This window comes from Felis catus, chromosome A3 (genome assembly GCF_018350175.1).
Source record: "Felis catus isolate Fca126 chromosome A3, F.catus_Fca126_mat1.0, whole genome shotgun sequence".
Taxonomy (NCBI): domain Eukaryota; kingdom Metazoa; phylum Chordata; class Mammalia; order Carnivora; family Felidae; genus Felis; species Felis catus.
Genome location: NC_058370.1, coordinates 120016104 through 120042268, shown reverse-complemented (window position 1 = coordinate 120042268; position 26165 = coordinate 120016104). Strand labels below are relative to the sequence as shown.

The 26165-nt window shown below is 38.0% G+C and overlaps 1 protein-coding gene across 23 annotated transcripts in view; it reads right to left on the bottom strand.

The window, feature by feature from the left end:
• Positions 1-26165, bottom strand: part of DTNB (dystrobrevin beta) — a 214652-nt gene that overhangs the window by 167530 nt on the left and 20957 nt on the right. For all 23 annotated transcript variants that reach the window (XM_045054854.1, XM_019827822.2, XM_045054839.1 and 20 more), the window contains exons 4-5: positions 16311-16396; positions 4656-4810 (exon numbers count right to left, since the gene is read on the bottom strand). In XM_045054854.1, coding sequence (XP_044910789.1) covers positions 4656-4810; positions 16311-16396 — 241 coding nt within the window. The remainder of the gene's footprint in view (positions 1-4655; positions 4811-16310; positions 16397-26165) is intronic.

Here is a 26165-nt window from a genome sequence, read left to right as displayed (position 1 = left end):
GAAGCAAATTCCAGGCATACTATTTCTTGAATTAACTTCACTCCAGTGGTTTATTACGGACACCTCAGATGCTTATGAAACTGATAAAAGAATCTTTGATATTGAGGTTTATAGGAAACCACCAGAGCATCTTCCAAAGTGGCTCGTATGAGAGTTCTAGTCGCTCCAAACCTTCACCAACATTAGTTGTCAGTCTGAATTTTAGCTATTCCAGTGGATGTGTTCTGCTGAATTAGCTTATAAATGCCTTTAATATTTGTTGTGTTTTTAAAACTATGTTAAGTCCAACATCTTTTTGGGGGTCTGTTTGTGAAAAGCAGGCAAAATTGTTTTTTAAAAAAGAATTCAAGCTATATTAAAATAAAGAAACACGTAATTCTCTTCACATCATTTGAAAAATTCAAGAATTTCTCCTGTAATGCAACACAGACATCACTGAAAAGCTGCACATACTGCAAAGCAGTGGATTTAAAAATAAGGTATGTGAGAAAAAACAGGGTTGGCACAAACCTAAAAACAGATGCCACCTTGTAAACAGAGGACTAACAAAACAATAGCAACACTAATAGCACAATTAAATCTCTCACAGGCACTGCCAACAAGGTCACTATCAGATGATACGTTTCAGTCCTAAGTCCTGAGTCATTTTTTTCCCTTCTTTAAAATAAGGGCATACAACTTCTAAGACAGATCAATTTTATCAAAACTAAATACGGGCTCCAGGGAATAGCTAACTCCATCAATCAATTTTTGTAGCACAGGTGTGAGGGGTCCTAAAAACAATGTCTTCACACGTCTTTCTTGTGCATCCACAGTTTCACCCCATAATACTACAGAAAGTGAAGCAGTTCATGAATCCTACAAACCAGCCGCTTCCTTCACCAGAGAAAGGTACTTCTGCAGGTTTTCCACTTCTTTCTTAAAACAGTCCTACATTCTGTTTCATTGTGATCACTTGTTTGCTCAGCCCAGAACATTAATATGCTGGGAAAACTGCATGTGAGTCAACAGAGCAATTTCCACTTTACACTGACCCTGTTCTCTCGCTATCTGATGGTGGGTAAGTTAACTCGTGTTAAAAAACACATAGGGGGGCGCCTGGGTGGCGCAGTCGGTTAAGCGTCCAACTTCAGCCAGGTCATGATCTTGCGGTCTGTGAATTCGAGCCCCGTGTCGGGCTCTGGGCTTATGGCTCAGAGCCTGGAGCCTGTTTCCGATTCTGTGTCTCCCTCTCTCTCTGCCCCTCCCCAGTTCATGCTCTGTCTCTCTCTGTCCCAAAAATAAATAAACGTTGAAAAAAAAATTTTTTTTAAATAAATAAATAAATAAATAAAACATATAGGTAGGAAAATAAACCATACGGGAAAAGCCCATTTTCAAAAAGAAACCCAAAACTCATTGGATTTAACTCTTGCTGCATGAACCTCTGTCCAAAGTCTCATATTTTTGGTCATTCTATCAGTAGTTTCTTTTTCTTTTGAGGGTCCTTTTTTGGGCCATCTTTACAGACCACGGAAATCTCAAGTTTCCTCTAGCCTGAGATGCTGCTCTGACTTTTTCAAATTTGGCACATACCAAAGCACAGACTGAGTTTTTTATAGGAATCAGAGGCAGATAAGAAGCAACAGCCAAGCTGTAAGTTCAAAAGCCTCACAATAAAGGCATAAGGTGATCTGGAGAATCCTAGAGAGCACTCCTAGGATTAACAGCTGGAAATTTCTGTATATTCTTCAACATTTTAAACTGTCGTTCCAGTACTAGATTCTCATTATAGTCCTCACGTTACAATCAGATCAAAGGTTACTTTAGGTTTAAAACCCCACATAACTGCCATCCACTGGTCAGATGTTACTCTTCACAGACACTTCTTTGTAAAAATTCCCTTCCCCATTCATTCTGACACACTTTACTTAACAGTAGCATTCCAGGACTTGATCAAGTTTTAGCCTGACCTCCAGGAAGTATCTTGTGTGAAAAGCCACATGTACATCAGATATGATTACCCCAGAGTATTGTGGGGGCAACCGTTTAATGTAACGGTACTACTAAAGCAGTAACACCGAGAGGAATTCTAAGTGAAAACTGTCTGGGGCCCCTGTGTAGCTCAGTCAGTTGAACATCTGGCTCTTGATCTCAACTCAGTTCTCACAGCTGTAAGTTCAAGCCCCACAGTGGGCTCCACAATGGAACATGAAGCCTACTTAAAAAACAAATTAAAATCAATGGAAAATGTTTGTAGTTTCTTTATCACACTCATCCTCACATCGCTTCAGGGCATTTTAATACCTGAAGGACATTCCTGTACCAGCATATGTATGGAAAGCCTCATCTCATTTAGAAATGCATATTTATGGAGAAAATGCAAACTATACTAGAATAAAATGAAGCATAGAGCTATCTTTACTATGCTAAAAGCTGATATTGTCATTTATACTGAGAAAGTGATAAAGTATGCGTAGAGGCAAATTTCCACAAAAACAATAAGCCAAAGAATGTACAAATTTGGAAGAACATCTCCTCAGAACTTACTAAAAATAACTCACCAGTATTATGGGTGCCACTTTCGGTGCTAAAGCTAATGAGTAATCTCTAAACAAATTACAAAATAGTGTTTGAAAGTCTGAGTTCAAATAAATATGAATTCTTAACTTGAAATGTGAAAGAAAAAAAAAGGTATGTGTGTGTTTGTTTTTGCTTCTTTTGTGAATCAAAGTATCACAGATCAGAAGGATCTGGTTTACGATGTTCTTTCAGTTCTCAAACTTTTAGATTTGTTGTTTTTATGTGGTAACTTTTTATTTTTAAATAATTTCAGACTTCTAGAAAGATCATAAGATTACAAAAAAATTCCCCATTTACCAAGATTTCTCAAACGTTAACACTGCAGAAGAGATGCCCCTTTACCCTTAAATTAAATACCTATATTTCTTAAAAACAAGGTTATTTTCTCACATAATTTAATACAAATATCAAAATAGGGAAATTAGCATTTAATAACAAAATACTACTATCTAGTCTACAAAACGTATTCAGATTTTTTCAATTGTCCCAACAATGTCCTTTATAACAAAAAGGAAACCCTGGATCATAAACTGCATTGGGTTTTTCTTATCTCTTTAGATTCCTGTAACCTGGAACAGGTTTTTGTTTTTTTGGTTTTGTTTTGTTTTGTTTTGTTTTGTTTTTTGTCTTTCATGACATGGACATTCTTAAAGTGTATAGGCCAGTTATTTTGTAGAACTATCTTCAGTTGGGTTTGTCAGATGGTTCCTCAAGATGAGACTCAGGCCAGATGTTAATAAACTTATTGTGATAAATGTTTTGCAAGATATACAGATCTCAAATCATTATGTTGTACACCTTAAGCTTTTACAATGTTATATGTGAATTACATCTCAATAAAACTGTAAAAAATAAAACCAAACATTAAAAATGGGGGAAAAAAAAAAAAGGAAGAGGAGACTCAGACTGTGCTTTTCTGGCCCAAGTACCACAACAGTGATACTGGGTACATCTTGGTGCATCCGCTCAGGAGGCAAGGATATCAGTCTGTCCCTTCGCCGGTGATAGGGACTTTGATCACTCGGTTAATGTCAATCTGACAGATTTCTCTATTGTAACATAGTAACTTTCTAATGTTACTACATTTCCTTTCATAATTAATAAACATCTTATGGTGGGGCTCAGTCAGTTGGGCATCCAATCCTTAATTTCCGCTCAGGCCATGATCTCGCAGTTCATGGGATTGAGCCCCACGTCGGGTTCTGCACTGACAGCACAGAGCCTGCTTGGGATCCTTCTCTCTGCCCCTCTCCTGCTTGAGCACACATGCATGCACTCTCTCTCTCTCTCTCAAATAAATAAAAATTTTAAATAAAAACTAAATATCTTATGAGGAGATACTTTCAGACTATGTCAATATCCTACTTCCATTAATCTTTTGCTCATTAGTTTTAACACAGATTTTTCAGTAATTCCCCCCTTTCCAGAACTTTCTAAGCTTAGCATGAAGCTCCTTTTATCTCATGTCTACCTGCACAAATGGAGCTACTGCCAGCATCCACTCTGCTCGGAGACCCCTGAGACACAGTTAAGATCTCAGGAATTCACACATACAATCTCTAGGGCAGGATCACACAAGGACACTCACAAATAAAGAGGAAACCCAGTCTATCGTTCCTTCACATGAAAATGAGAGTGTACCCTCGAGAGATTTTGAGCTGGCAGCTGAGAGCTGTGTAGCATTCCTTGTCTTTGGTGCTGAGAAAACAATGGCCCAGTATTGTATAGAGTTTTACGCCAAAATTCTTCTATTTCACAGTTGAAAGAACTCATTCAGGCAAGTAATATATGTCCAGTAGCAATAATATAAGCACTTCATCTTCAACATTTTTCTTTAAGATGTCGGTAATTTAAAATTTTACATATGTTACCATTTTCCAGAAAAGACTCCCCTCTCCCCAAACCAGAATTCGTAGGTGAATTTTTTGTCTGCCCTCTTTCTCTTTTTCACACCCCTCCCACTTAAAGCTCTTTTCCCTCCTCTACCCAAGGCTTTATGTCCCTAGACTAGAAGCAATCTGGTGAAATCTAATAAAGGGCAGAGGGATGGATGAGTGCTCTTCTAGTCCTAGATTCTACAAAACTGTCCTTACCTGCTGTGGAAAACAGGTGCGGACTGAGTGCTCTGTGTAACCAAAAGATGGCCCTTCAAAGACAGCTGTTGGGAGCTTCAGAACTTCCTTCAGAAACTGGTCAAACTTGCTAAATATCATTAAGCCATTGGAATCTGACATCTGGGAGAAAACATCTATGAGAACAAAACCAAATAAAGTCAAACTAGAAAGAAATATAAACTTTTTATAAATGACTCTATATTATTTGTATACTAGTCAAAAAGTACCATTAAAAAGTACCATAAAGCTATTATGACTTTTAGTTAATATGTGTTCTCCTTCTTATTAACATTGTATAGTTCCTTTACTGCCCAGCCCTCTCTCCCACCCACTTAATATCTACCTAAATATTAAACCCAATTAACATTCATGTATGTCTACCTACCTCCTCTTTTTGAGTGTACATAACTGAATGATATATACTTTTTATTTTATTTATAACAAACTTTGTTCCAAGAAGAATTTGTAGCAACATACCTTTATCTCTTAGCATTTATGTATGTGTTTATATAAGACATATACATGCTTGGGTTTATGAATATATTAGCACATTGATTTGGGGGTATGAAACTGTATTATATTTATATATTCATATGCTACTAATGTAATGTATTCCTGTGAAGGAATAAATTTGAAGGAAGCATAAAACATGTTTAAAATATTCCATTCAGTGAGTTCCAAAGTAGAATAAAAAGAACTCCTATAAATTCTTCTACCCCAAGATACTTTGATACTATAAGATCTTATTTTTACCATAAAGTCTGACTCAAGCAGATGGGAAAGAAATTTCTAGTAATACTATTTCTTTATCTTCTTAGAGAGAGTCTTCTCTCTCCAGTTAGTTCTTCTTCTCTTCTCATCCATAGTTGGGGAGAAAAAGAAAAATCACAAGCAGCTCAAAATCAATGTGTCAGAGAAATGTGACCTAAGCTTTTTTTCAAAGTATTGAGCTTCCTTATAAACAAATGGGTGAGTTAAACATGCACAGAAAAATGGTTTCCTGAGGCCCTGCCAAGTGTGGCATTTTAAAAAGTCAGATTCTATACATAATTAATAAGTATAGAACAGATATATATGTAATTGATATATGTTATATATGCATTATTCTTTAGGTTTAATTCGAGGTATTTATCCTGAAGCACTAGGTGTAGAAAAAAAAATACATTTGAAATATATTAACTAAAGAAAGATAAAATGTTAAATCATCAACTCCACAGAGTAACTTTTAAAAAACATTAACATTAAAAAACAAGAAAGTATCAAAGGAATGAAAATCTACAATATATGCTCTCTAAATAGCTGTTAGTTTGCAGCTGGAGAAAAAGTATTAAATACTCATGGCGGGTGGGGAGATTCAATGAGAGGCTAAAAGAACTACAATCCTAGTGGAAGATAAAACCAATTAATTAACAAACAAATATTAAGTTCCTTCTATGTGGTCCAAGTGCCAAGCATTCTGCTAGGTGTTATGAAACACAACAAAGAAGTATGATGGGGGTCTTTACCCCCCAAGAAACTTTCAGTGTAGCTGAAAAAAAAAAAAAAGATACATATGAAGCAAAGAAGAATTAAGTGTTAAATTGACACTAAGTGGAACAGAAAGAACAGACATAAAGATGCCTGTTAAGTCTATTTGTCAAGCACCACAACAGGTTGTAACCATGGCTGAGGCTGCCTGTAGCCACCCAAAATTAATTATCCTCGTTTCTACTAGTAATAGAACACTAATTTTATTTTGTACAGCAATGCACCCCACTAAGAGATTAAAACTTATAGCCTCCTTTTAGCAAGTCATGGTCATGTGACTAAGTGGTAGCCAATGAGACTATAAGCAGAAGGGCTATGAGGGACTTCCAGGAAGGTTGGTTAAAGAAAGCTGACTAAGCTGGAAATCAGGCCCTTTTTTCCTTATCCTCTTCCTCCTTTTGCTATCTGAAATGTAGTTATGATGGCTGGAGCTCCAACAGCCACCTTGGACTATGTGGTAATTGTGATTTTGTTACAGAAGTCATGCACTCGAATGGTAGAAAACAAAGGTAGAGAAAGCCTGGGTCCCAGATGAAATACCACATCAGCCTTGGACTACCTAACCCTGGACTTCTTTTATATAAGAAAAAAATAAACTTCAGCTTTGTTTAAGACACTATTATCCTGGGTTTTTGTTTTCAAGCAACAATCCCTAATACTAAGTGCCTTATACATTACTAAACAATACCTCATTTTACTCTCACAAAAAGGTGTATGTGTGGACACATAATTATTTAAATTTTATAGATAAGGAAACTAGCTTAGAAAGGTTAAGTTGCTTAGGGTTAAGAAGTTGGTAAGTAACTAAGTCAAGATTTAAAGTTACACATTAAAGTTATACTTCCCTGACTCCATCACACCACACTTCTTCAAAATGTAGTTTAGAATAGTTACAAAACACATAGGCAGTAACTGTCAGGGAAGTTCTAAAAGAAAGGAATTAGAAGCTAGGCCTTGAAAGGTATAGAATGATGAGGTCAAAAGAGGTTGGAGGTGGGGGCTGGGGGGACACAACCAGAGAAGAGGAGGCAAGTGTCTATGGCAGGAATTTGTTATCTTTTGGGGGGGGGGGGCGGGGAGGGGGGTAAAGCAGGAAACAGTGTACTACATTCTTCAGTGAGAGACAATTTAGATTGAGAAATAAAGGGAAATAAAGACAGAATAAGAAACGTATCTGGCATGAAAGAAAACTTTGAAAGAGGAAATCACTTTGAATTTGGTTTAAAAACTCTTACAAAGGGAAAAGATATTTAGAAAGCTAAGTTTCTGTAAAATGAGACCGTTAGTGACCAGCAGAATGGATAAAAAAGGAAGAACAGGACTGGGGAAATCAGCTACAAAACCTTGTGGAGGAGGCACAAATGAGGTAGCGAGTGTGTGAACTTCAGTAGTGACAGTAAGGTCAGGGCGGGGTGGGGGGGTCACCTCCAAGACATTTCAATGCAGGAAACCCCTGCTGATGGCAAACTGGATTAGGGAATAAAGGAATTTAAGAAGTTAGGGTTATTATTCTAAGTTTCCAGTTTGGGAAAATGACAACCCTGACTAAAAAACAAAACAAAACAAAAAAAAAACCCTGAAGATACAAATATTTATCTTTGCACATAAGTGTATTTGAACCAATCAGCAAATGTCCAGGCAGAACCATCCTGCAGGTAGTTAGAACCGGAGTACTGGGCCACAGCTCAGGACTGCAGATACAGAGCTTTGAAGATGTTGCCAATTATGTGAAAAAGTGATGCCCTTTGAAGGAGGGGAGACCATAGTAACTTCATTTTTATTTATTTATTATGTATTTATTTTATTTTTTTAAAGATTTTTTTTTCATGTTTATTTATTTTTGAGAGAGAGAGAGCGCGAGAGAGAGACAGAGCACAAGCAGGGGAGGGGCAGAGACAGAGGGAGACACAGAATCCGAAGTAGGCTCCAGACTCTGAGCTGTCAGCACAGAGCCCGTCACCGGGCTCAAACTCATGGACAGCAAGATCATGACCTGAGCTGAAGTCAGACGCCCAACCAACTGAGCCACCCAGGCACCCCTAACTTCATTTTTAAATAGCTGGGTGCTAGTCTTATGAGGAAAATTTGAACGAAAACAAAGGGTCGATATGGGATGTGGCAACGTGCCTACTACTCAGTATCTACCTTCCCCTGCCTGCTCCCCAACTGAACCCTGACGGTGATGAGAATGGCAATGTGCGCCACTTGAAAAACGACTTCCCAGTCTCTCTTGTACAAGGTAACTCTAAAGTGGATTTCTGGGAAGGCTTCTGCTTTCCTGAGAGAGGCACTTCTTTCTTCTCTCTGCTTCGAATGAGAACGTGCGGCCTGGCATGCAGCGGTCATGTTATGAACGTAAGGAGGAAAGCCATATGGCAGAGCAGGACGAGAGGATGGGACTTGAGTCTTTGATGACATCCTTAACTCATGGTACCAACTCTGACCCACCTGCCTTTGGACTTAATTTTACATGAGAAAAATACATCCCCATGTGTTGAAGCCGCTGTCGGTTAAGTTTTCTGTTGCCACTCAAGGTATTCAATAACTGATAAATTAGCAAGTTATTAAGTTCTACCTGCTAACTAAATGGTGGAAATATCCAAGACCAGAAACTTTAGCTGCCCAGCACATAAATACACGTATCTACAGCTTCACAGTTACAAAAACATCTGTGTATATACTCGCACTGACACATCTATACCTAACTCATTCAGAGTAACAAAGGAAATAACTGACAATAAAATGACCAACCTTACCCTCAAAAAAGTATTATTTTCTATTATACTTAGTTACTATGTCCTATAATATATTCAGAGTAAATTTTTTAAAAATTCACTAAAAAAGAAATTATCACTTAATAGGGCCATGTTACAATTATAAGAGAACCAGAAAATGTTTCTTTGTTTGATTTAATAAGAGAAATACTGCCAGACCCCCAAATTGAAGGCACAGTGAAGTTAATTTATTATTGTTTGAGTTATTGATTTACAAAGTATTTTTTTTTAAAAGATTAGGCTTCTTTGATCTGTACGAAAAACAGTAAAAAAGTACTGCAAATTTTTTTTAATCTTAAATGAAGCATAACAATGAGTGAAGTTACTGTGCTCTACTATATACAAATACAAAGATCTCACCAAAGTAGTAAGTAAGAGCGGGGCGCCTGGGTGGCTTAGTCAGTTAAGGGTCTGATTTCGATTTTGGCTCAGATCATGATCTCATCATTGGTGACATCAAGTCCCACACTGGGCTCTGTGCTATAAGCACAGAGCCTGTTTGGGATTCCCTCTCTCTGCCCCTCCCCGACTTGCATGCTCAGGCATGCTCTCTCTCCCTCTCTCTCTCAAAATAAATAAATAAACATTAAAAAAAAGAAGAGACAATAAAATTTAATAAAAAATTAAACTAGTCCTCTAATTAAAGCCCTCAACCCCTTCGGCATTAAGGGACTAAATTACTTCCCAGAACACTGGTTAATTTCCCCAGTAATTCTTTTTCTATTTATATACCTCTGAAAAAAGCTATGCTAATTCCCCATTAGATGTTTCCAGATTAAAATGTAGGCTTTCTCCCTTGTGAAAAACCCACAATCAAGTCCCTAAATGTATATGTATACACACTTTAAAAAATATTCTGGGGCTGCCTGAGTGGCTCAGTCAGTTAAATAGCTGACTCCTGATTTCAGCTCAGGTCATGATCTCACAGTTGGTGAGTCTGAACCCCACACATCAGGCTCCGGACTGATCGCGCAGGACCTGCTTAGGATTCTCTCACTCTCCCTCTCTCTTTGCCCCTTCCATGCTCTCTCTCACGCGTGCACGCTCTCTGAAAAATAAATAAATAAATTAAAAAAACATTCTGTCTTTTGTGTAATGGCAAAATAATTCTACTATTCTACCATCATCACATCTGTTTCAACCTTTTATTCTGGTGATAATGACCCTGGTTTTACTCATTGCATCTATCCACTCTTTTTCTCCCCATATAACCAATCATACACTTCTGCAAGATGATAGGGTTGTTTACAATAAAGATTCAAGTCTATAAACAGAATGCCATTTTCTTTCATATGTTAGCTTTCCCTGGCAAATGATTCTCACCGCCTGTCATCTTTCTACCAATTGAGTAATCTAACCCACAAAAACATGTATACACATCTGTATATTTATAAATACCTGTATGTAACCAAATCCAAATGAATATTTTATTCCCAAACTCATGAACAGTCCTACAGCATTCATTAAGTCAGAGTGAGGCTAGAGGATGGAGTCTGAATGCCTTGGACCTCTAGTGCTGACTCAGCCAGGAACTACCTCAGACAAGTCTCTAGGCCTCCCTTTAAAAAAAAAAAAAAAAAAAGAAAAATTTTTAATGTTTATTTATTTTTGAGAGAGACAGAGACAGAATGCAAGTGGGTTAGGGGTAGAGAGAGAGGGAGACACAGAAGCAGAAGCAGGCTCCAGGCTCTGAGCTGTCAGCACAGAGCCCGACGCGGGGCTCGAACTCTCACAGAGTCGCGAGATTATGACCTGAGCCAAAGTTGGACGCTCAACCAACTGAGCCACCCAGGCACCCCTCTAGGCCTCCCTTTTGACAAAACATTGATTTAGGACTTATCTCTTACTTGCTTCCAGTTCTAGAACATTTTGGTTATACGAGAAATGCAAATGTGGGCATCATTCATTCAAATTAAACCGTCATTTCCATCTAATGATGAGAAAGGATGGTTAATAGAAACCAGCCAGGATAACTATGCAGTGACAGGCAGTTAAAAGACTATTGCAGAGGAAGCTAAATTTTAAACAAGTGAATCTGTTTCATTAGAACTGCAAAGGATGGCCCCTCCACAGGCTGTTAGTAAAATATGAAGGAAGCAAGCAATTGAAATGTCGTTGAGAACTGCCAGTTCTGGGCATAATCAGCACTCAGGCCATCTTTTCTCTGACTACTCAAAGTGCGGTATGTCAGAAACATGCAAAACCAAAAGTAATATAAATTATTCTTATTACAAAAGCATTTTTATGCTGTAACACAGAAAAAATGCCTGTTATCATTTTGGCATATTATTTCTTTTTCTATGTGCGTAATAAATTTTTGCCTAAAACTATATGACATTTATGCATTTTGATCTGAAACACATATTTGAGGACATTACATTCAATCATGTAAGTATCCCAGACTGTAACTGGGTTCTGTGCTTTGGACACTAAAACTGTTTCAAGCTTTCACATATTATAAAAAAATGTCATAACAAATATACATAAAACTTAGGGCACACTCTTGACTAATTCCTCAGGGTAAACTCAAGAAACAGACTGAGTCAATGGATGTGGATATTTTCACAGTCTCCCTGATACATTCTGTTAGGTTAGGCTGTCATTCAAAATGGGAGTGGCAGGTTTTTAAAGAATTTAAATATAAATTACATGAATCATCTGCTCCTATCTTTTTTTTAATGTTTATTTATTTTGAGAGAGAGAGAGAAAGTATGAGTGGGGGAGGAGCAGAGAGAGAGGGAAAGAGACAATCCAAGCAGGTTCCGCACCGTCAGCACAGAGCTCAACACAGGCTCACAAACCGTGAGATCATGACCTGAGCTAATATCCAGGGTCGGACCTTCCACTGACTGAGCCACCCAGGAGCCCCAAATTATCTGCTCCTATCTTTTAATGCAAGACAGATGAGGTCTGAATAAGAGACTAAATTTCCTAGAAAACAAACGGCAGAATTAGACAAAGTAAATAAATCCCATAAATTAAATGACAAGCCTGATTTCATAAATAATAGGCTTTACAGTCTGTAAGTTTTGTTCTCTGAGTTATTTTTAGGGTTTCTGACATTACTAAGTTTGATCAGGCATATAATTAAAGTCTGTATTCTGATTATAAATCACTGGTATTTAGAATGTGATCCCAGTTAACTGTGAATCTAGGATACAGTCCCTAATGGCCATAACAGTGAACTATTTCTATAAATGAACATTACCTGGAGACAGAAACTCTCTTAAGAGAGATCTGAAAAAACCAATCAAGAAATGTTTCAAGCTAAAAGTACAAGTATTGTTTAAGTTGTTCTAAATGCTATCTTGAAACTAAAATAAAAAAACAAAAAATATATCAAACAAAAAAGGAGGGAGAGAAAATTATAGGAAAAAAAATCTAAAACAAAAGGGAAAAAGCAGAAAGATCAAAATAAAAGGAAGAAAAGTAGAAACACTAAGGTGTATTCCATAAATTAGAAAACTGAATTTATTTTATTTTTTTTAATTTTTTTTGTAATGTTTATTTATTTTTTTGAGACAGAGAGAGACAGAGCATGAGTGGGGGAGGGTCAGAGAGAGAGGGAGACACAGAATCTGAAGCAGGCTCCAGGCTCCAAGCTGTCAGCACAGAGCCCGATGCGGGGCTCGAACTCACAGACCGTGAGATCATGACCTGAGCCGAAGTCAGGCGCCTAACCGACTGAGCCACCCAGGCGCCCCTAGAAAACTGAATTTAAAAAGAACATTAACATGGAGCACCTGGGTGGCTCAGTCGGTTAAACGTCCAACTCTGGGATTTTGGCTCAGGTAATGATCTCAAGGTTTGTGAGATCAAGCCACACGTAGGGCTCTGCACGGACAGTGCAGAGCCTGCTTGGGATTCTCTCTCTCTCTGCCCCTCCCACCTCTTACATGCACTCCTATGTGCTCTCTCTCTCAAAATAAATAATAAACATTTAAAATAAATAAATAAAAGGAACATTAACAGAGGTAACAAACAGAAAATGCAGTTAATGGGAGGAAGATGGAGAAACTGAGAACAAAGGTCAACGGAACAAACAGAAGGAAAGTGAATAGTCAAATATCATTGGATATTACAATATAGTGTTATAGCTCACTTTTACCTAAGCTGTTATTCAGCCTTCTCAACGAAGCAGGACATAGCTGAGACTTGGAAAACCAAGGAGAAAAGGATTCTCACAGCAGACAAACTGCCAATCACACTACAAAAGCTCCAGTACTTCTCTCATAATACAGGAGTCATCACTTACATTCATACCTTAAATAGAATGCTCAGAAGTTTGCTTATGTTTTCTCCATATTAAAAGTAAATCAGAAGCAGGGCACCTGGGTGGCTCAGTTGGTTAAGCTTCCAACTTCAGCTCAGGTCATGATCTCACAGTTTGTGAGTTTGAGCCCGGCATTGGGCTCTGTGCTGCCAGCTCAGAGCCTGGAGCTGGCTTGGGATTCTGTGTCTCCCTCTTTCTCTGCCCCTTCCCCACTCACACTCTGTCTCTCCCAAAAATAAATAAACATTAAAAAAAAATTTTTTTAAGTAAATCGGAAGCAAAGAAAGATTTCTAGAGACTGGTACTCTGATAATCCTATCATGTTTACCAGTGATAAAAGGGACACACACACCACCACCACCACCAACAAAAAGCTCAAGAACTTGAGAAAGCAAAGTTGTCTGAAAACATCAGAAGGGATAAACAACCCAGAGCCTCACAATTAGCCCCAAATGCATCAGACGATGACATCTCCGAGTTAGGAAAAATATGTAAATTATAACCAGTGAGCTCTGTTAAAAACAAGAGTGATAGACCACATAAATGTGGTTTCCACTCTGAATGATTAAAATTAAGAAGTGGAGACAGACTTCAATACCTGAAATGTTTTACTTATGTTAAACATCTCATTTTCAAGCGAAGATAATTATAGTACAATGAAAATAATGAAACAGAACTACAGATGGTAAAGAAACTTTAACTTTGAACATGAAGATAAGGAAACCATACTTTAGACCTATCTGCATAACACAAATATGGTAATTAGTGACCTAGCGTGGGCTGGTATCTCATCAATCCATATCTGATGTGCAATGATCTGGCATTCTGAATACAGTGACAAGTCACATTGGCCTGAGCATGTGTACTTTTGTGCCGTGTAAATAATGATCACTTGTGTTCCTCTAAGAAATCTGAAAGCCACCTAAAAACAAATGAAGAACCTGACATTACCTGGATCCCTTCCACATTTCACACCATACTAAAATCTGCACTTTTTCACTAGCAGTTACAACAGGGAATTGCAGTTAGTTTAGTACTCCAGCAACAATTGATATTTGGCAAAATTTTGGCATTTACTATGTGCCACGTTCCAGTTCCATGTAAATATAGCTGATTTAACCACAGAAACTGAAAGACTCCAGAGTCATCTACAATCTGCAGTTATATCATGTATTTTCTATTTTCAGCCACTTTCTCCAGTACTAATAAAGACGGCAATGTATATTCTTTACCTGGTATCATCGTCATTAAAAAAGACATAAAATTCCTCGGGCTCCTGGGTGGCTCAATCAGGTGAGCGTCTGACTCTTGATTTTGGCTCAGGTCATGATCTCACAGTTTGTGAGTTCCAGCCCCAAGTTGGGCTCCGTGCTGACAGCATGGAGCCTGCTTGGGATCCTCTCTCTCCCTCCCTCTCTGCCCCTCCCTTGCTCATGCTCTCTCTCTCTCTCAAAATATATAAATAAACTTTAAAAAATAAGAGAAAGATAAAATTCCAACTTTCTTTTCCTTTATGTTTGAATGAAATATAATCTCATCCGTATTGTATTATCTGTCTCAGAAAAACACCATGCTAGAATTAAAAAATATGAAGAAATTTCAGCCCCAAATAGTAATATTTTGAGATACCATGTGAAAAATACATAGAAGGGTATTTAATGAAACTAGTTTTACTACTGAAATTTTGGTTTACATTGCCGCTGATTTTGAAATGAAGATAAACCACGTTAACAGCTGACCAAACATACTATGTAAGACCTTTCTTTAGAATATTGATATCTATATCTAGTGAGCCATCCAGCTTTCCAACTTTCAATGCCATGGTAACATGTAAGAAAAAGCACAGAAGACAAAGGTACCTATCAAGTCACCTTGCCCAAAAGCTTGTGTTTAAATACAACCAAGCATTTATAGCTTTTAATTAAAACAAAAAATGTAGGACGCAAAGGAACATCATAGGGATGCAATCGTCAAAATCCAGTCCATGAGAAATGCTACTGGACAAATGACCCAGTTTCTTCAACAAAGCAATTCACAGGGTATCTCAACATTTCATCAAAACCCACAGCTTCAATCTCACCTCCCTGAAACCTGCCAGAGCTCCTTACGTGTAGTATGGCACTTTGCTCCTTGTACTGCATCGTATGTGCATCGCCCATCACAGCATTAGTATATGGAGGACAACAAAGTAGCTTAGAGCAGGGCTAGAAGCTCAGCAGCCTGAGTTGAAATCCCAGCTTTACCCCCTTAGTTAACTTGTCTGTAAAATGGAGAAAATACCACCTGCTGCTCAAAGAAATTTTAAACATTCAGTGAGAAAATATATGTAAAGCACTTAGCACGATGTTTGGCATATCTCAGGCAGTTAGTAACTATCTAATGAATGAATAAGTGAAAACCATAAGCAGCAAAATTAAATTACTGTGAATGTCACTTCCTTTGATGTCACTTAATCCTACAGTATACTTAGGGAACAGTAAAATGACAAAATGGCCAACAGTAAGAAAAGACTTAGCAACAATAAAAAAAAAAAAAAAAGACTATAAATTTCTAAATAACTGAGCTGCACTCTAAGGTACTAAGGAAAAGCTTAATCATAGCAAATACCCTCTGATGAAGAATAAGCTTATTTTTTAAAGGGCTAATCTTAACCAAACCTGGTAAAAATAATCAAATTTCTTTTCTAACTAAAAGCAATCAGCATAATCATCTGCAAGCAATATTTTTAATAACATAGGAAACATTTTCAAAAGACTTTTTTAAGGTCCATGTTCCTGTTCTGAATCTCTTCAGTTTTGTTACTTTATTCTAAAAAAAAAAAACAAAAAACAAAAAACAAAAAACTAAACAAATTAATTCAACCAATTTGTCCATCTCAACAGTAGGTGGCATAACTGACATATTCTGAGCCAGTTCCCAGTTGTTACAAAGGGAATGATCTAGTAAAAACACAAAAAAGTTCATTACAGCATCATCCAAAATTCTGACAACATTCATTTAAAACTGTTTAAAGGTCCTAATTGGAAAATAAAATCTTTCAAATAATATGAAAGTACTTACATCTCAATTTGTCCAGCATTTTTCCACCACACATCGTTGCTAACATAGCTTTAACTGAAAATACGGTCAACTTGCCTCGGCCCTCACTGCAAAATAAATTATATTAGAACAATTGCTATCTGGACCACAAAAGCATTAATCAAATGTATCACTAAATATCAAGCAACCAGTACATTCACCCCTACCATTATATTCTACAATTATTACCTTGAATTTTTAGAAACCTTGGATTGTTTTTCCTTTGTAGAATTAAGGCCTCATGCATGTTAGGTAAAGAGTGCTAAAACTAACCTGAATTATTTGGAAATGAGCTTTATAAACATTCTGTAAAGAATTTTCTACTGGCTATGTAGACAGAGGCCAAATGGATGAACCAGAAATAAATTTCCTATCACATTGAATCCACAACTGAGTTGTTTTTAGTATTCAAAACTGAGGCACCACCTGGTTTGAATGATTCAGAAATGTGTCCCTTCTAGCACGATAACAACAGTTTATTGTTATATAGTAAACCCACAGGGTGCACACTGCTATAAAGGTTTTATAGTACATTCATCTTTGTTCTTACTATGACAACCTTACGTTACAATGTGTTTATTCTAAGAAGCTTGATCGTATCTGTCTCAGATCTTCCCATACCACTGCTGTGAGAAAACTGAAGGGGAAGGGATAGTAATATTAATTCTTTTTTAGTAACTGGAGATGAAATGTCAAACATACATGAATTATCTAAAATAATGCCACACACCACCTGCAGAGACAAGACAGTATCCTCAAGCCCCTCTGACCCAAACTGTCCACTGCTCCCTCCATCCAACTATTCCCTGGTTTCACAGCAGATGAAAACCTCACTAGCAGGTTTTTAAAGTCATCACTTGTAAACTAACAATGGGCTTTTGTGTTCATTTTATAAAGCTTGCGCTTACAAAGTTTCACAGTAAGAGTAAAATACCTCTAAATACCTCTGCAGTGATGAGAACTATATCACCTTGGTTTTGAAAAGCAAGTGCTTATGGTCCTAACAGGGTGCCTTCCATTTTCCAAAACTTTTATACAGTAAGTTCGCACTTGAAAAAAAGGCAAATGGTTTATAAGCCAGAAAGTTCTCAGTGAAAAGATCTCCAGGAAATACTAATGCTTGTTACAGTATGACTTTCGACTATTACATCTCTGTAAGTTTATTCATAAGATAAAACCAGAATCCCTGTAATTAGCTAAAATTAGGATGGGGTTTTTATTTTTTTCAAGTTTTTTTACTTATTGAGAGAGAGAGAGAGAGAGAGAAAATGAATAAGTGGGGAAGGGGTAGAGAGAGGGAGAGAGAGAATCCTAAGCAGGCTCCACACTGTCAGCACACGGAGCCCAATGCAGGGCTCAATCTCACTAACCATGAGATCACAACCTGAGCCAAAACCAAGAGTTTGACACTTAACTGACTGAGCCACCCAGGCTTCCCTGGGATGGGGTTTTTAAAATAAAAGTTCTCCAGAAATACAGGCACCGCTCCATATCTTATATGGCACCTGGCAATATAAGGAATATGCCTGTGTCAAACACTCCCTGCACTGTACAAACCACACGAGTAGCTACAAAGAACATCAGCTACTAAGAGGAATGGATTTCTAAAACCAATACAGAACTTCTACAGTGGACATTTCTTTTTGGTCACCAACCATCTAAATGCCAAGTCTACCTTTAAGCATGCCTTATATTATGAGACAAATACGTGTCCTATGACCCAAGTGTGAAGAAAGAAACAAAGAAAACCTCACCCACTTGCTTTCCCATCTTTCTTCAAAACTAAGACACGGCCACATGCCACAAGCTCTGCCAGTAAGACGCACCCGCTCTAGACCAAACAGAAAACCATTAGCTTGTAGAAGGAGGAACTCCAAAGATCCCACCAGCAAGCATGGCTGCACTAGCAGTTACCTCCAGCTTCCTGAGTGGGCAGAGACACAGACACTTGTGGCAGGCCCACGGCCCAGCGTCAGTGGTATGTGGGGTGCAAGCAACAGTATCAGTGCCCCAGAGAGGTGGCAGTGGTGTCTTCATTAGAGCGCTTTTGTGACAATTTTGAGATCTGTTCTTGGTGGTGTGGTCATCAGGCCCACTTTCCCAGCCTTCTTAGAGAGTCTGTGGGTCACACATACCCTTTTAATAAATTAGCCAGAGACAGTTTCTTTTTTTTTTAAGTTTATTCATTGAGAGAGAGACAGACAGACAGACGGCGAGTGGAGGACGGGCAGAGAGAGAAAGGGACAGCGGATCCGAAGAGGGCTCCATGCTGACAGCAGAGAGCACAATGCAGGGCTTGAACTGACGAACCGTGAGATCATGACCTGAACTGAAGTCGGACGCTCAACCAACGGAGCCACCCAGGTACCCCCAGAGATGGTTTCTATTGCTTACAACTAAGAACTCCACTGGATGCAGTTTGTATCCTGAAGTGAAGTGGCCCAGAAAGATGAAGCAACAAAAGAAAACATTCCTGAAGTCCAGAGTGGGAGCAGGCATGCCTGATGGCCAGCAAGCAAGAAGGAAGCGGCAGGGCTCATCAACAGTAGACGGAGCCTCGCTGCACAGCTAATGACATTTTTTAAGGTAAACTTGCTCCAACCGTTGTTTGCAGATACAGATTTCATGAAGTGAGAGTATCCAGGGGAAAGTAAAAATTAATCTTAGAAGAGATTTCCATAAAAATCAGGATACTGATTACCTGTGGGAGAAGGGAAGGGGAGACACAAAAGGACCACACGAAAGGCTTTCCAGGTGCTGACAGTCCTCGACTCCTTGGCCTCCATAGTACCTGCATGGGACATCTGCTTTACAATGATTCATTACACTGTACTCTGTTTTAGGTATCCTTCTGCAGGCATTTTCTAATTCTCAGTATAAACTGTTTAAAATAAATGAATCCTGGGAAAGCGACAGTTACCTTTACTGGACAAGGCTAATGGTTTAAGGCAGAAAATGATGAAGGGAAACCTAGAAGTTAAAAGACACTTAAAATATATAAACTGTATGCATAAAATTTTTCATAATGAAATGCATAAAAAGAATAAAAATGTTAAAAATACCAAGACCCAGGCCCTATTCTTAATTTTTAAGTTTATTTATTTCTGAGACAGAGAGAGACAGAGCATGAGCAGGGGAGGGGCAGAGAGAGAGGGAGACACAGAGTCCAAAGCAGGCTCCAGGCTCTGAGCTGTCAGCACAGAGCCCGACGCGGGGCTCAAATCCACAAACCGCGAGACCATGACCTGAGCCAAAGTCGGTCGCTCAACCAACTGAGCCACCCAGGCCCTATTCTTAAATGCCCATTAATAAAAGACTGGCTATTCATGCTATCATAAAAAAGAATAAAAAAGAATATGTGAAAGATAAAGAGTTATATCCAGGATAGATTACTAAGTTAAAAAAAAAAAAAAAAAAAGCAAAGCATGGAAGAAAATAATTGCTAGAATGCTATGTAGCATTCTGTGAAAGGATATTGAAAAAATAACAATGGTTGCGTCCAGGGTGGAAAGAAGGCAGCCAAAGGAAAGCATGAGTGTATGGGCACTTTTCACTTTGTAAGTATTAAACATGCTTATATTAGAAAAGACAGTTCTCAAGTCAATAATCTTAAGACATCTAGAAAAAGAACAGCAAATTAAACCCAAAACAAGCAAAAGAAAAAAAAATATGCATAAGAGCAGGAATCAGTGAAATTAAAAAACAGAAAAATAGAGAAAAATGAATAAAACCAAAAGCTGGTTCTTTGAATAAATCAGTAATATTGACAAACCTCTAGCCAGTCTAAGAAAAAAAGAAAGATATTGGTAATACCAATATCAAGAATGAAAGAAGGGTTATCAACTAAGGCTTCTATAAACATGATAGAAATAAGAAAATATAAAGACATTGTGTCCATAAATTCAACAACTTAAATGAACCAGACAGACACAAACCACTCCTCGAAGAACACCAAGTATAAAAGCTCACGCTGAGGAAACAGATAACCTCAATAGGCCCGTATCTATCACAGAAACTAAATCTGTATTTTTAAGCTTTCCAAATAAGAAAGCTCCTCATGCAGAGAGCTATACTGGTGAATTCTAAACATTTAAAGAAGAAATAATTGCATTTCTACGTTCTTTGAGGGAACAAAAAAGGAGTAAACGCTTCCCAATTCTTTTATGAGACCAGTACTATTTTGATACCAAAAACACAATAATCTATTACAACAAAAGAAAACAAATCAGTATCCCTCATGAATGTGGACACAAAAATCCAGATGCCAAAACCCTACCCTGTTCTTGATATTTTTAAAAAGTTTTTCGTGTTATTTTAATATGCATCCTGAGCTGAAAACTACCAGCACAGAACTTTGAAGGCAATACTAAGACTTCAGCTTTTATTTTGCAGGTAATGATAAAATCAAAGGACATAATGAAAGATTAAAGAGAATTGATCATATTGTGATTGTATAACTCTTTCTGGCTCCAAATCTCATGTTCTTCCTTCAAAGAGAAAAAAGGATATCTATTCCTGATGCAAAGAAGAAACTGATGCCATTTATGCAAACAGAAGTGTGCGGCAGAGCCCGGCATGCTGACAAGAGAGCCAGGTCAAACTCAACTCTGTTACTCAAGAAAGATTTAACGTACAGTACCCAGCAATAAATGCCATATGGCAGGTCTTAATGGGTACTATGACACCTTTACTTCTAAAAATTATCATAAGAGCACTTAACACTTTTTTCTTAAAAACCTTCAGAATGCTTTAGAAGCTAATATTTAAAATACTAATATTTAAAATACTTCGTATCCCTTATTCAAATATTCTTTACTCAGCTTTAATGCAGATATTAGTTCCAAATTCAGAAAGTCTTATATTCAAATACAGGATAACAACATCCTTCTCAACTGACTTAGATCAGCACTTGTATCCTTTTCCACTCGTTATTTTTTATACTTTTTTTTATGTTTATTTATTTTTGAGAGAGGGAGAGACACAGCGTGAGCAGGGGAGGGGCAGAGAGAGAGGGAGACACAAAGTCCAAAGCAGGCTCCAGGCTCTGAGCTGTCAGCACAGAGCCCGACATGGAGCACAAACCCATGAACCCCAAGATCATGACCTAAGCTGAAGATGGACACTTACCCGACTGAGCCACCCCTCCGCTCATTAAGATTATTACTAATCTCAATGACTGACCTCTGATCAGACGTATTAACAGGACAGTGTGTGTGTGTCACCCCTCAACTATTATCAGTAATAGTTCGTCATCTCTCAGATCTACTTTCCAATCATTTTCCTATTCGTACAGCCACACAGCAATATCCACACATAATCTCCCACCCATCGCACCGTGAATCTTCTCCCCTTTCTGCCTGCACGCCCTTTTGGGGTGTGCTAATATGTGTGCGCGTAACATCACATGCTTTATTGAGGGTGAGGGGAAATCCATGTACGTGTCAATGTGTAACTCAAGAGGATAAAGGGAACGTATAAGCAAGGTGGGGGGTGTTTTAAGTAAGGAGAAAGGAGCGGTATCTGAGATTAAGGATCATGAGGACCTACAGACAGAGAGATTTAGGAATGACGCTTACTGAACATGTTTAAGAATCTGTTTATAAATATATAATTGTGTATCCTGAAAATGGGGCAGTGGGTTCAGGTCTGAATTACGAACTAACCTTCCCACTTACAATGCTTACAGTTTTAGGCTCACAGTTTCAACCATCAAAAGGTTTATTCACCTTTCAAAAGTAAATACTGATATAAACAAACTAAGAAATGGTGTATTTAAGGATACTTTAAATACTTACTAAAGATACTGATGTAAAATCTAAGTATAATTTAGCATACAGAAATAATCACTTAATAAAATTAGTGAAAGGGTATACTCAGAATTCTTGCTGAAATCGCGTTATTTACATTTTTCTCTTCAAACAGAAAGAATCTTAGCTCCCCCACCTCTCAACTGTTTGCTTAGTAGGCCAAACGTCAGCATTTACTCCTTTGCTCTGAATGCTTTTCTTGGCACTGGGTTGGTTCCTCAGTCTACTTTAAGCCTAACTAAAACTTCCTGCAGCTGCCCCCAAACAAAGCAAAGGGAAAGTGTCACTGTCACTGTGTTCTCTAGTGCTGCCTTAGCGCCCCTGCATTCTTGCCTAGAATCAGAGGCAGCAGAGAGGAGCTGCAGCCACTTAGCAGCCTAACACCCTGTGATTATGTCCTTTATCTAATTGATTCTTTCTTCTTGGAAAAAGTCTCAATCCTTCCCAGCAGACACCTGAATTTAATCTGTATACAAGTCAAGTTCCATTTAAAACTCAAGGGTTAGCTGCCCTTGGTCGTGGCACACACAACCTCCCCAACACCTATGTTCTCAGTCCTTCCGAGGTAAAATCCAAGTTCATCCCAGAATCCGCTGTCTTCGAATAGGATTCGGTTTTATCACAAAAAAATGTGGTTCAACTGAAAATCTGACCTATGACAGCTTCAGAGTTAGTAGGTGAATACTTAATAAGTAACAGTAGGGGTGCCTGGGTGGCTCAATAAATGTGAAAAAATTATTTAAAAAAAATAAGTAACAGTAAATATTAACCCCTGCATAAAGATACTAAAATGAAAGGGCCAACAGGTAGTGTTTGTTGAGGATGATGGGAGTAAGGAAACTTGTTATTTTAACCCCACCCAGAGTCTCTCCAGGGAGCACCCTCCCTCGGTAAGAAACATCATGCCTCTCTTTCTCAGACTTCCCTGCATGATTCACTGCTACAGACCTATCATTTTATGGTCTGACAATAAACCATGCACATGACTTCTAAAAAGAGTTCTTATTATCCAATACTGAGAAAACACCACGATGAGCTCCGTGCCAAGCTAAGCAGACAGTGAGTCACCCTGAATAAACACTGCTATGTTTTAACATGCAGGCACCTTCAGAAGCCTTGCCGTCCTCACCTGTGCCCTTTTGCTGGGAGCTTGCTCATTTCAGTTCAGCAAAGTCTCAAATTCTACCTATTTTTAAAAAAATATTTAAACTAACCTAATCTGGATGGTGTTTATAGCTTTGCGCTAAGAAGAACTTGCTATGCAAATTAATACTTTTGAAAACAAGACTACAGGGGGCATTTTTTACTTAAGAAACAAGCTGTTTCTACATCTTTAACAAACAATTGTGGCTGCTGCCAACCATAAATTAGTACTTCTCACATAAAAATAGACTTCTACTTTACAAACACTGCTACTAGTCCAATTACCACATGCAGCTAAAAGTAAAAGAACATTTCTTGTTGATTTTCAAAAACTCATATTTTTCCAATTAATCTTAATTTACAAAAATTCACAGTGAATGGATTATGCAATAATCACCTGCAAATCAAGAATCCATTTGGCAAATGTCAAATGGCTTAATCAAGTAAAATCAACTTAGAATATTATTCAGTTTTATCACAATCAGAATGCCTGCTAATTTTCATTTCAACCTTACAAATATTTATTAAGAATTCAGCATTGTGTTTATCAAGTAATCAAAGAAGTATAAGGTAGAATCTCTGCTCTCAAGGGCTTTCAACCTTATTTGTACACTTACGAAGCAGTTTAGAGCATTGTATAATTTAAGGTCAAAATAATAACACAGACAAATACCATAGGTCATCAAAGGGATAAAAGTGGGGTTGGTGGTAAAAAGGAAGGCTACAGAGTATATAAAAACTTGAGCGGGGTGGGGTAGGGGTTGGGGTAAGTATGCTTGGAGAGAGATGGGAGCATATCATATTAGAAAAATTGAGAAGTGCCTCAAGTAGTTTACTTAGAGCTTGGTATGTACAGGGAATCAAGGACTGATACCATTAGAAGTGAGGAGTACGAATCTCGTTCAAAAACCACAGGGAGTTTTGGAAGGTTCTTGAGGTGAAAAAGGTGTCTTAATCAGATTAATTTGGAGGTACCGAATGGACTAGAGATCTCTCTGTTACTACCTCTCTCCTCACTTTCAGAGAAACAAAGGCAAGGAAAAAGTAACACACTCAGAAGAAGCATGACCTTTCTTGCCTTTTCTTAAAAACAAAAACAAAAAATAGGGGCACCTGGGTGGCTCAGTTGGTTAAGCATCCAACTTTGGCTCAGGTTATGATCTCACAGTTTGTGGGTTCAAGCACCACATCAGGCTCACTGCTGTCAGCATGCAGAGCCTGCTTCAGATCCTCTGCCCCTCTCTCTCACTCTGCTCCTCCCCTGCTCATGCGCTCGCTCTCTCTCTCTCTCTCTCTCAAGAATAAATAAACATTTAGGGGGCCCCTGGGTGGCTCAGTCAGTTAACCGGTTAATTGTCCAATTTCAGCTCAGATCATGATCTCACGGTTCTTGAGTTCAAGCCCCACATCGGGCTCTGTGCTGACAGCTCAGAGCCTGGAGCCTGCTTCAGATTCTGTGTCGCCCTCTCTCTCTGCCCCTTCCCTGCTCGTGCTCTGTCTCTCTCTCTCTCTCAAAAATAAACAAATATTTTTTAAAAAATTTTAATAATAAACATTAAAAAAACAATACAAAAATAAACACATAAAAAGGAAACAGTAAGATAAGGCCAAAATAATTAGCAAAAAATTGTTTTTCTGAAATATTAGCTAATGGTCAAACCCTTTTCAGACCTGCATATCCTGGAATCAAGAAGATTCTTTGAAAATTAACATGAATGCATGACTTCTCTTGAAAGAAAAGCTACAAAATAATGAGTAAGTGATGGGAAGAGTAAGTGAACTTCAAGTTCACTCATTTCTGCTCCCTGAATAATCCTGGCACCAAGTACTCAGACTGTGACTCAGTGAACCAGTTCTGGTGACACCATCAAGACACCCACCAGGCAGTGTGGGGGACGCAGGGCAGGCAGGTGGGCTGTCCTCCTCCTGGTCCACCAGGGCAGCTGTTTCTCTCCATTTCACACAAGGTTTCCGCTGAGGATTTCACCTTTTTAAAACACCCCAAATCCCTACCTCATTCTCCACCAACCCCCGGAAATTTCCTAAACGAGTTATGCTCACATCCTTGCAAGAGTTAAATGTGCTGCTTCTGTGAACCTCAAACTCTTCCCACTCAGCCCTAGTTCTCTTCCACTTGTATTTGGCTGTATTTTTTCTTGCCATCCTGAATCCATCTGACAACAAGCAGAGATAACAGTAAATACTGCACATAAATATATCAAGTATTTATGCCTCCCAGGATATGATAGTTTTGCTTAAAAATCACAAATGAGGAAGACTGTAACCTAATGTTATCTTTTTCAGCAACGTCCATTCCATAATACGCTAGCTGGGCATATTCAAAATGTAAGGAATACGACTGCTTTATTTAGAATGAAAGAGTTTGTTTTTGCTTTGTTTTTTTATATTGTTTTGTTTTTAGCATTCGGTATTAAGAGGAAACCATGGAAACGTTTAAATATGTCCAAATTCTCAGAGCAAGACTTTAAAACAGTTCTTAGCCATATTTCCAAACTACACAGCAACTTTTTCCATATTTACCCATCAAAATTAGATACATAAAACTCATGACACTAAAGAAATCTTTAGATTGTTCAAAGTAGCAAGAGTGTTTTATACTGCTCTTTTAGATGGTAAACAATAACTCTGACCTTTCATTAATATGTTCAATACTGATGTAGTATTTTGAAGATTTTATCCAAACCTAGTTTCATTAGATGTATGATTTTTTTATAGGTTTGTTCCATTTAAGGTGTAATTTCATTCCATTCTAAGCAGTAGTATTTCTTGGAGCAAAGCTGAGGGAAAATGGTACTGCAACACATTAGAATGTAGGCACTGGAATATTTACATATGAAATAATGATACTTGAGATCTGCTTCAAAGA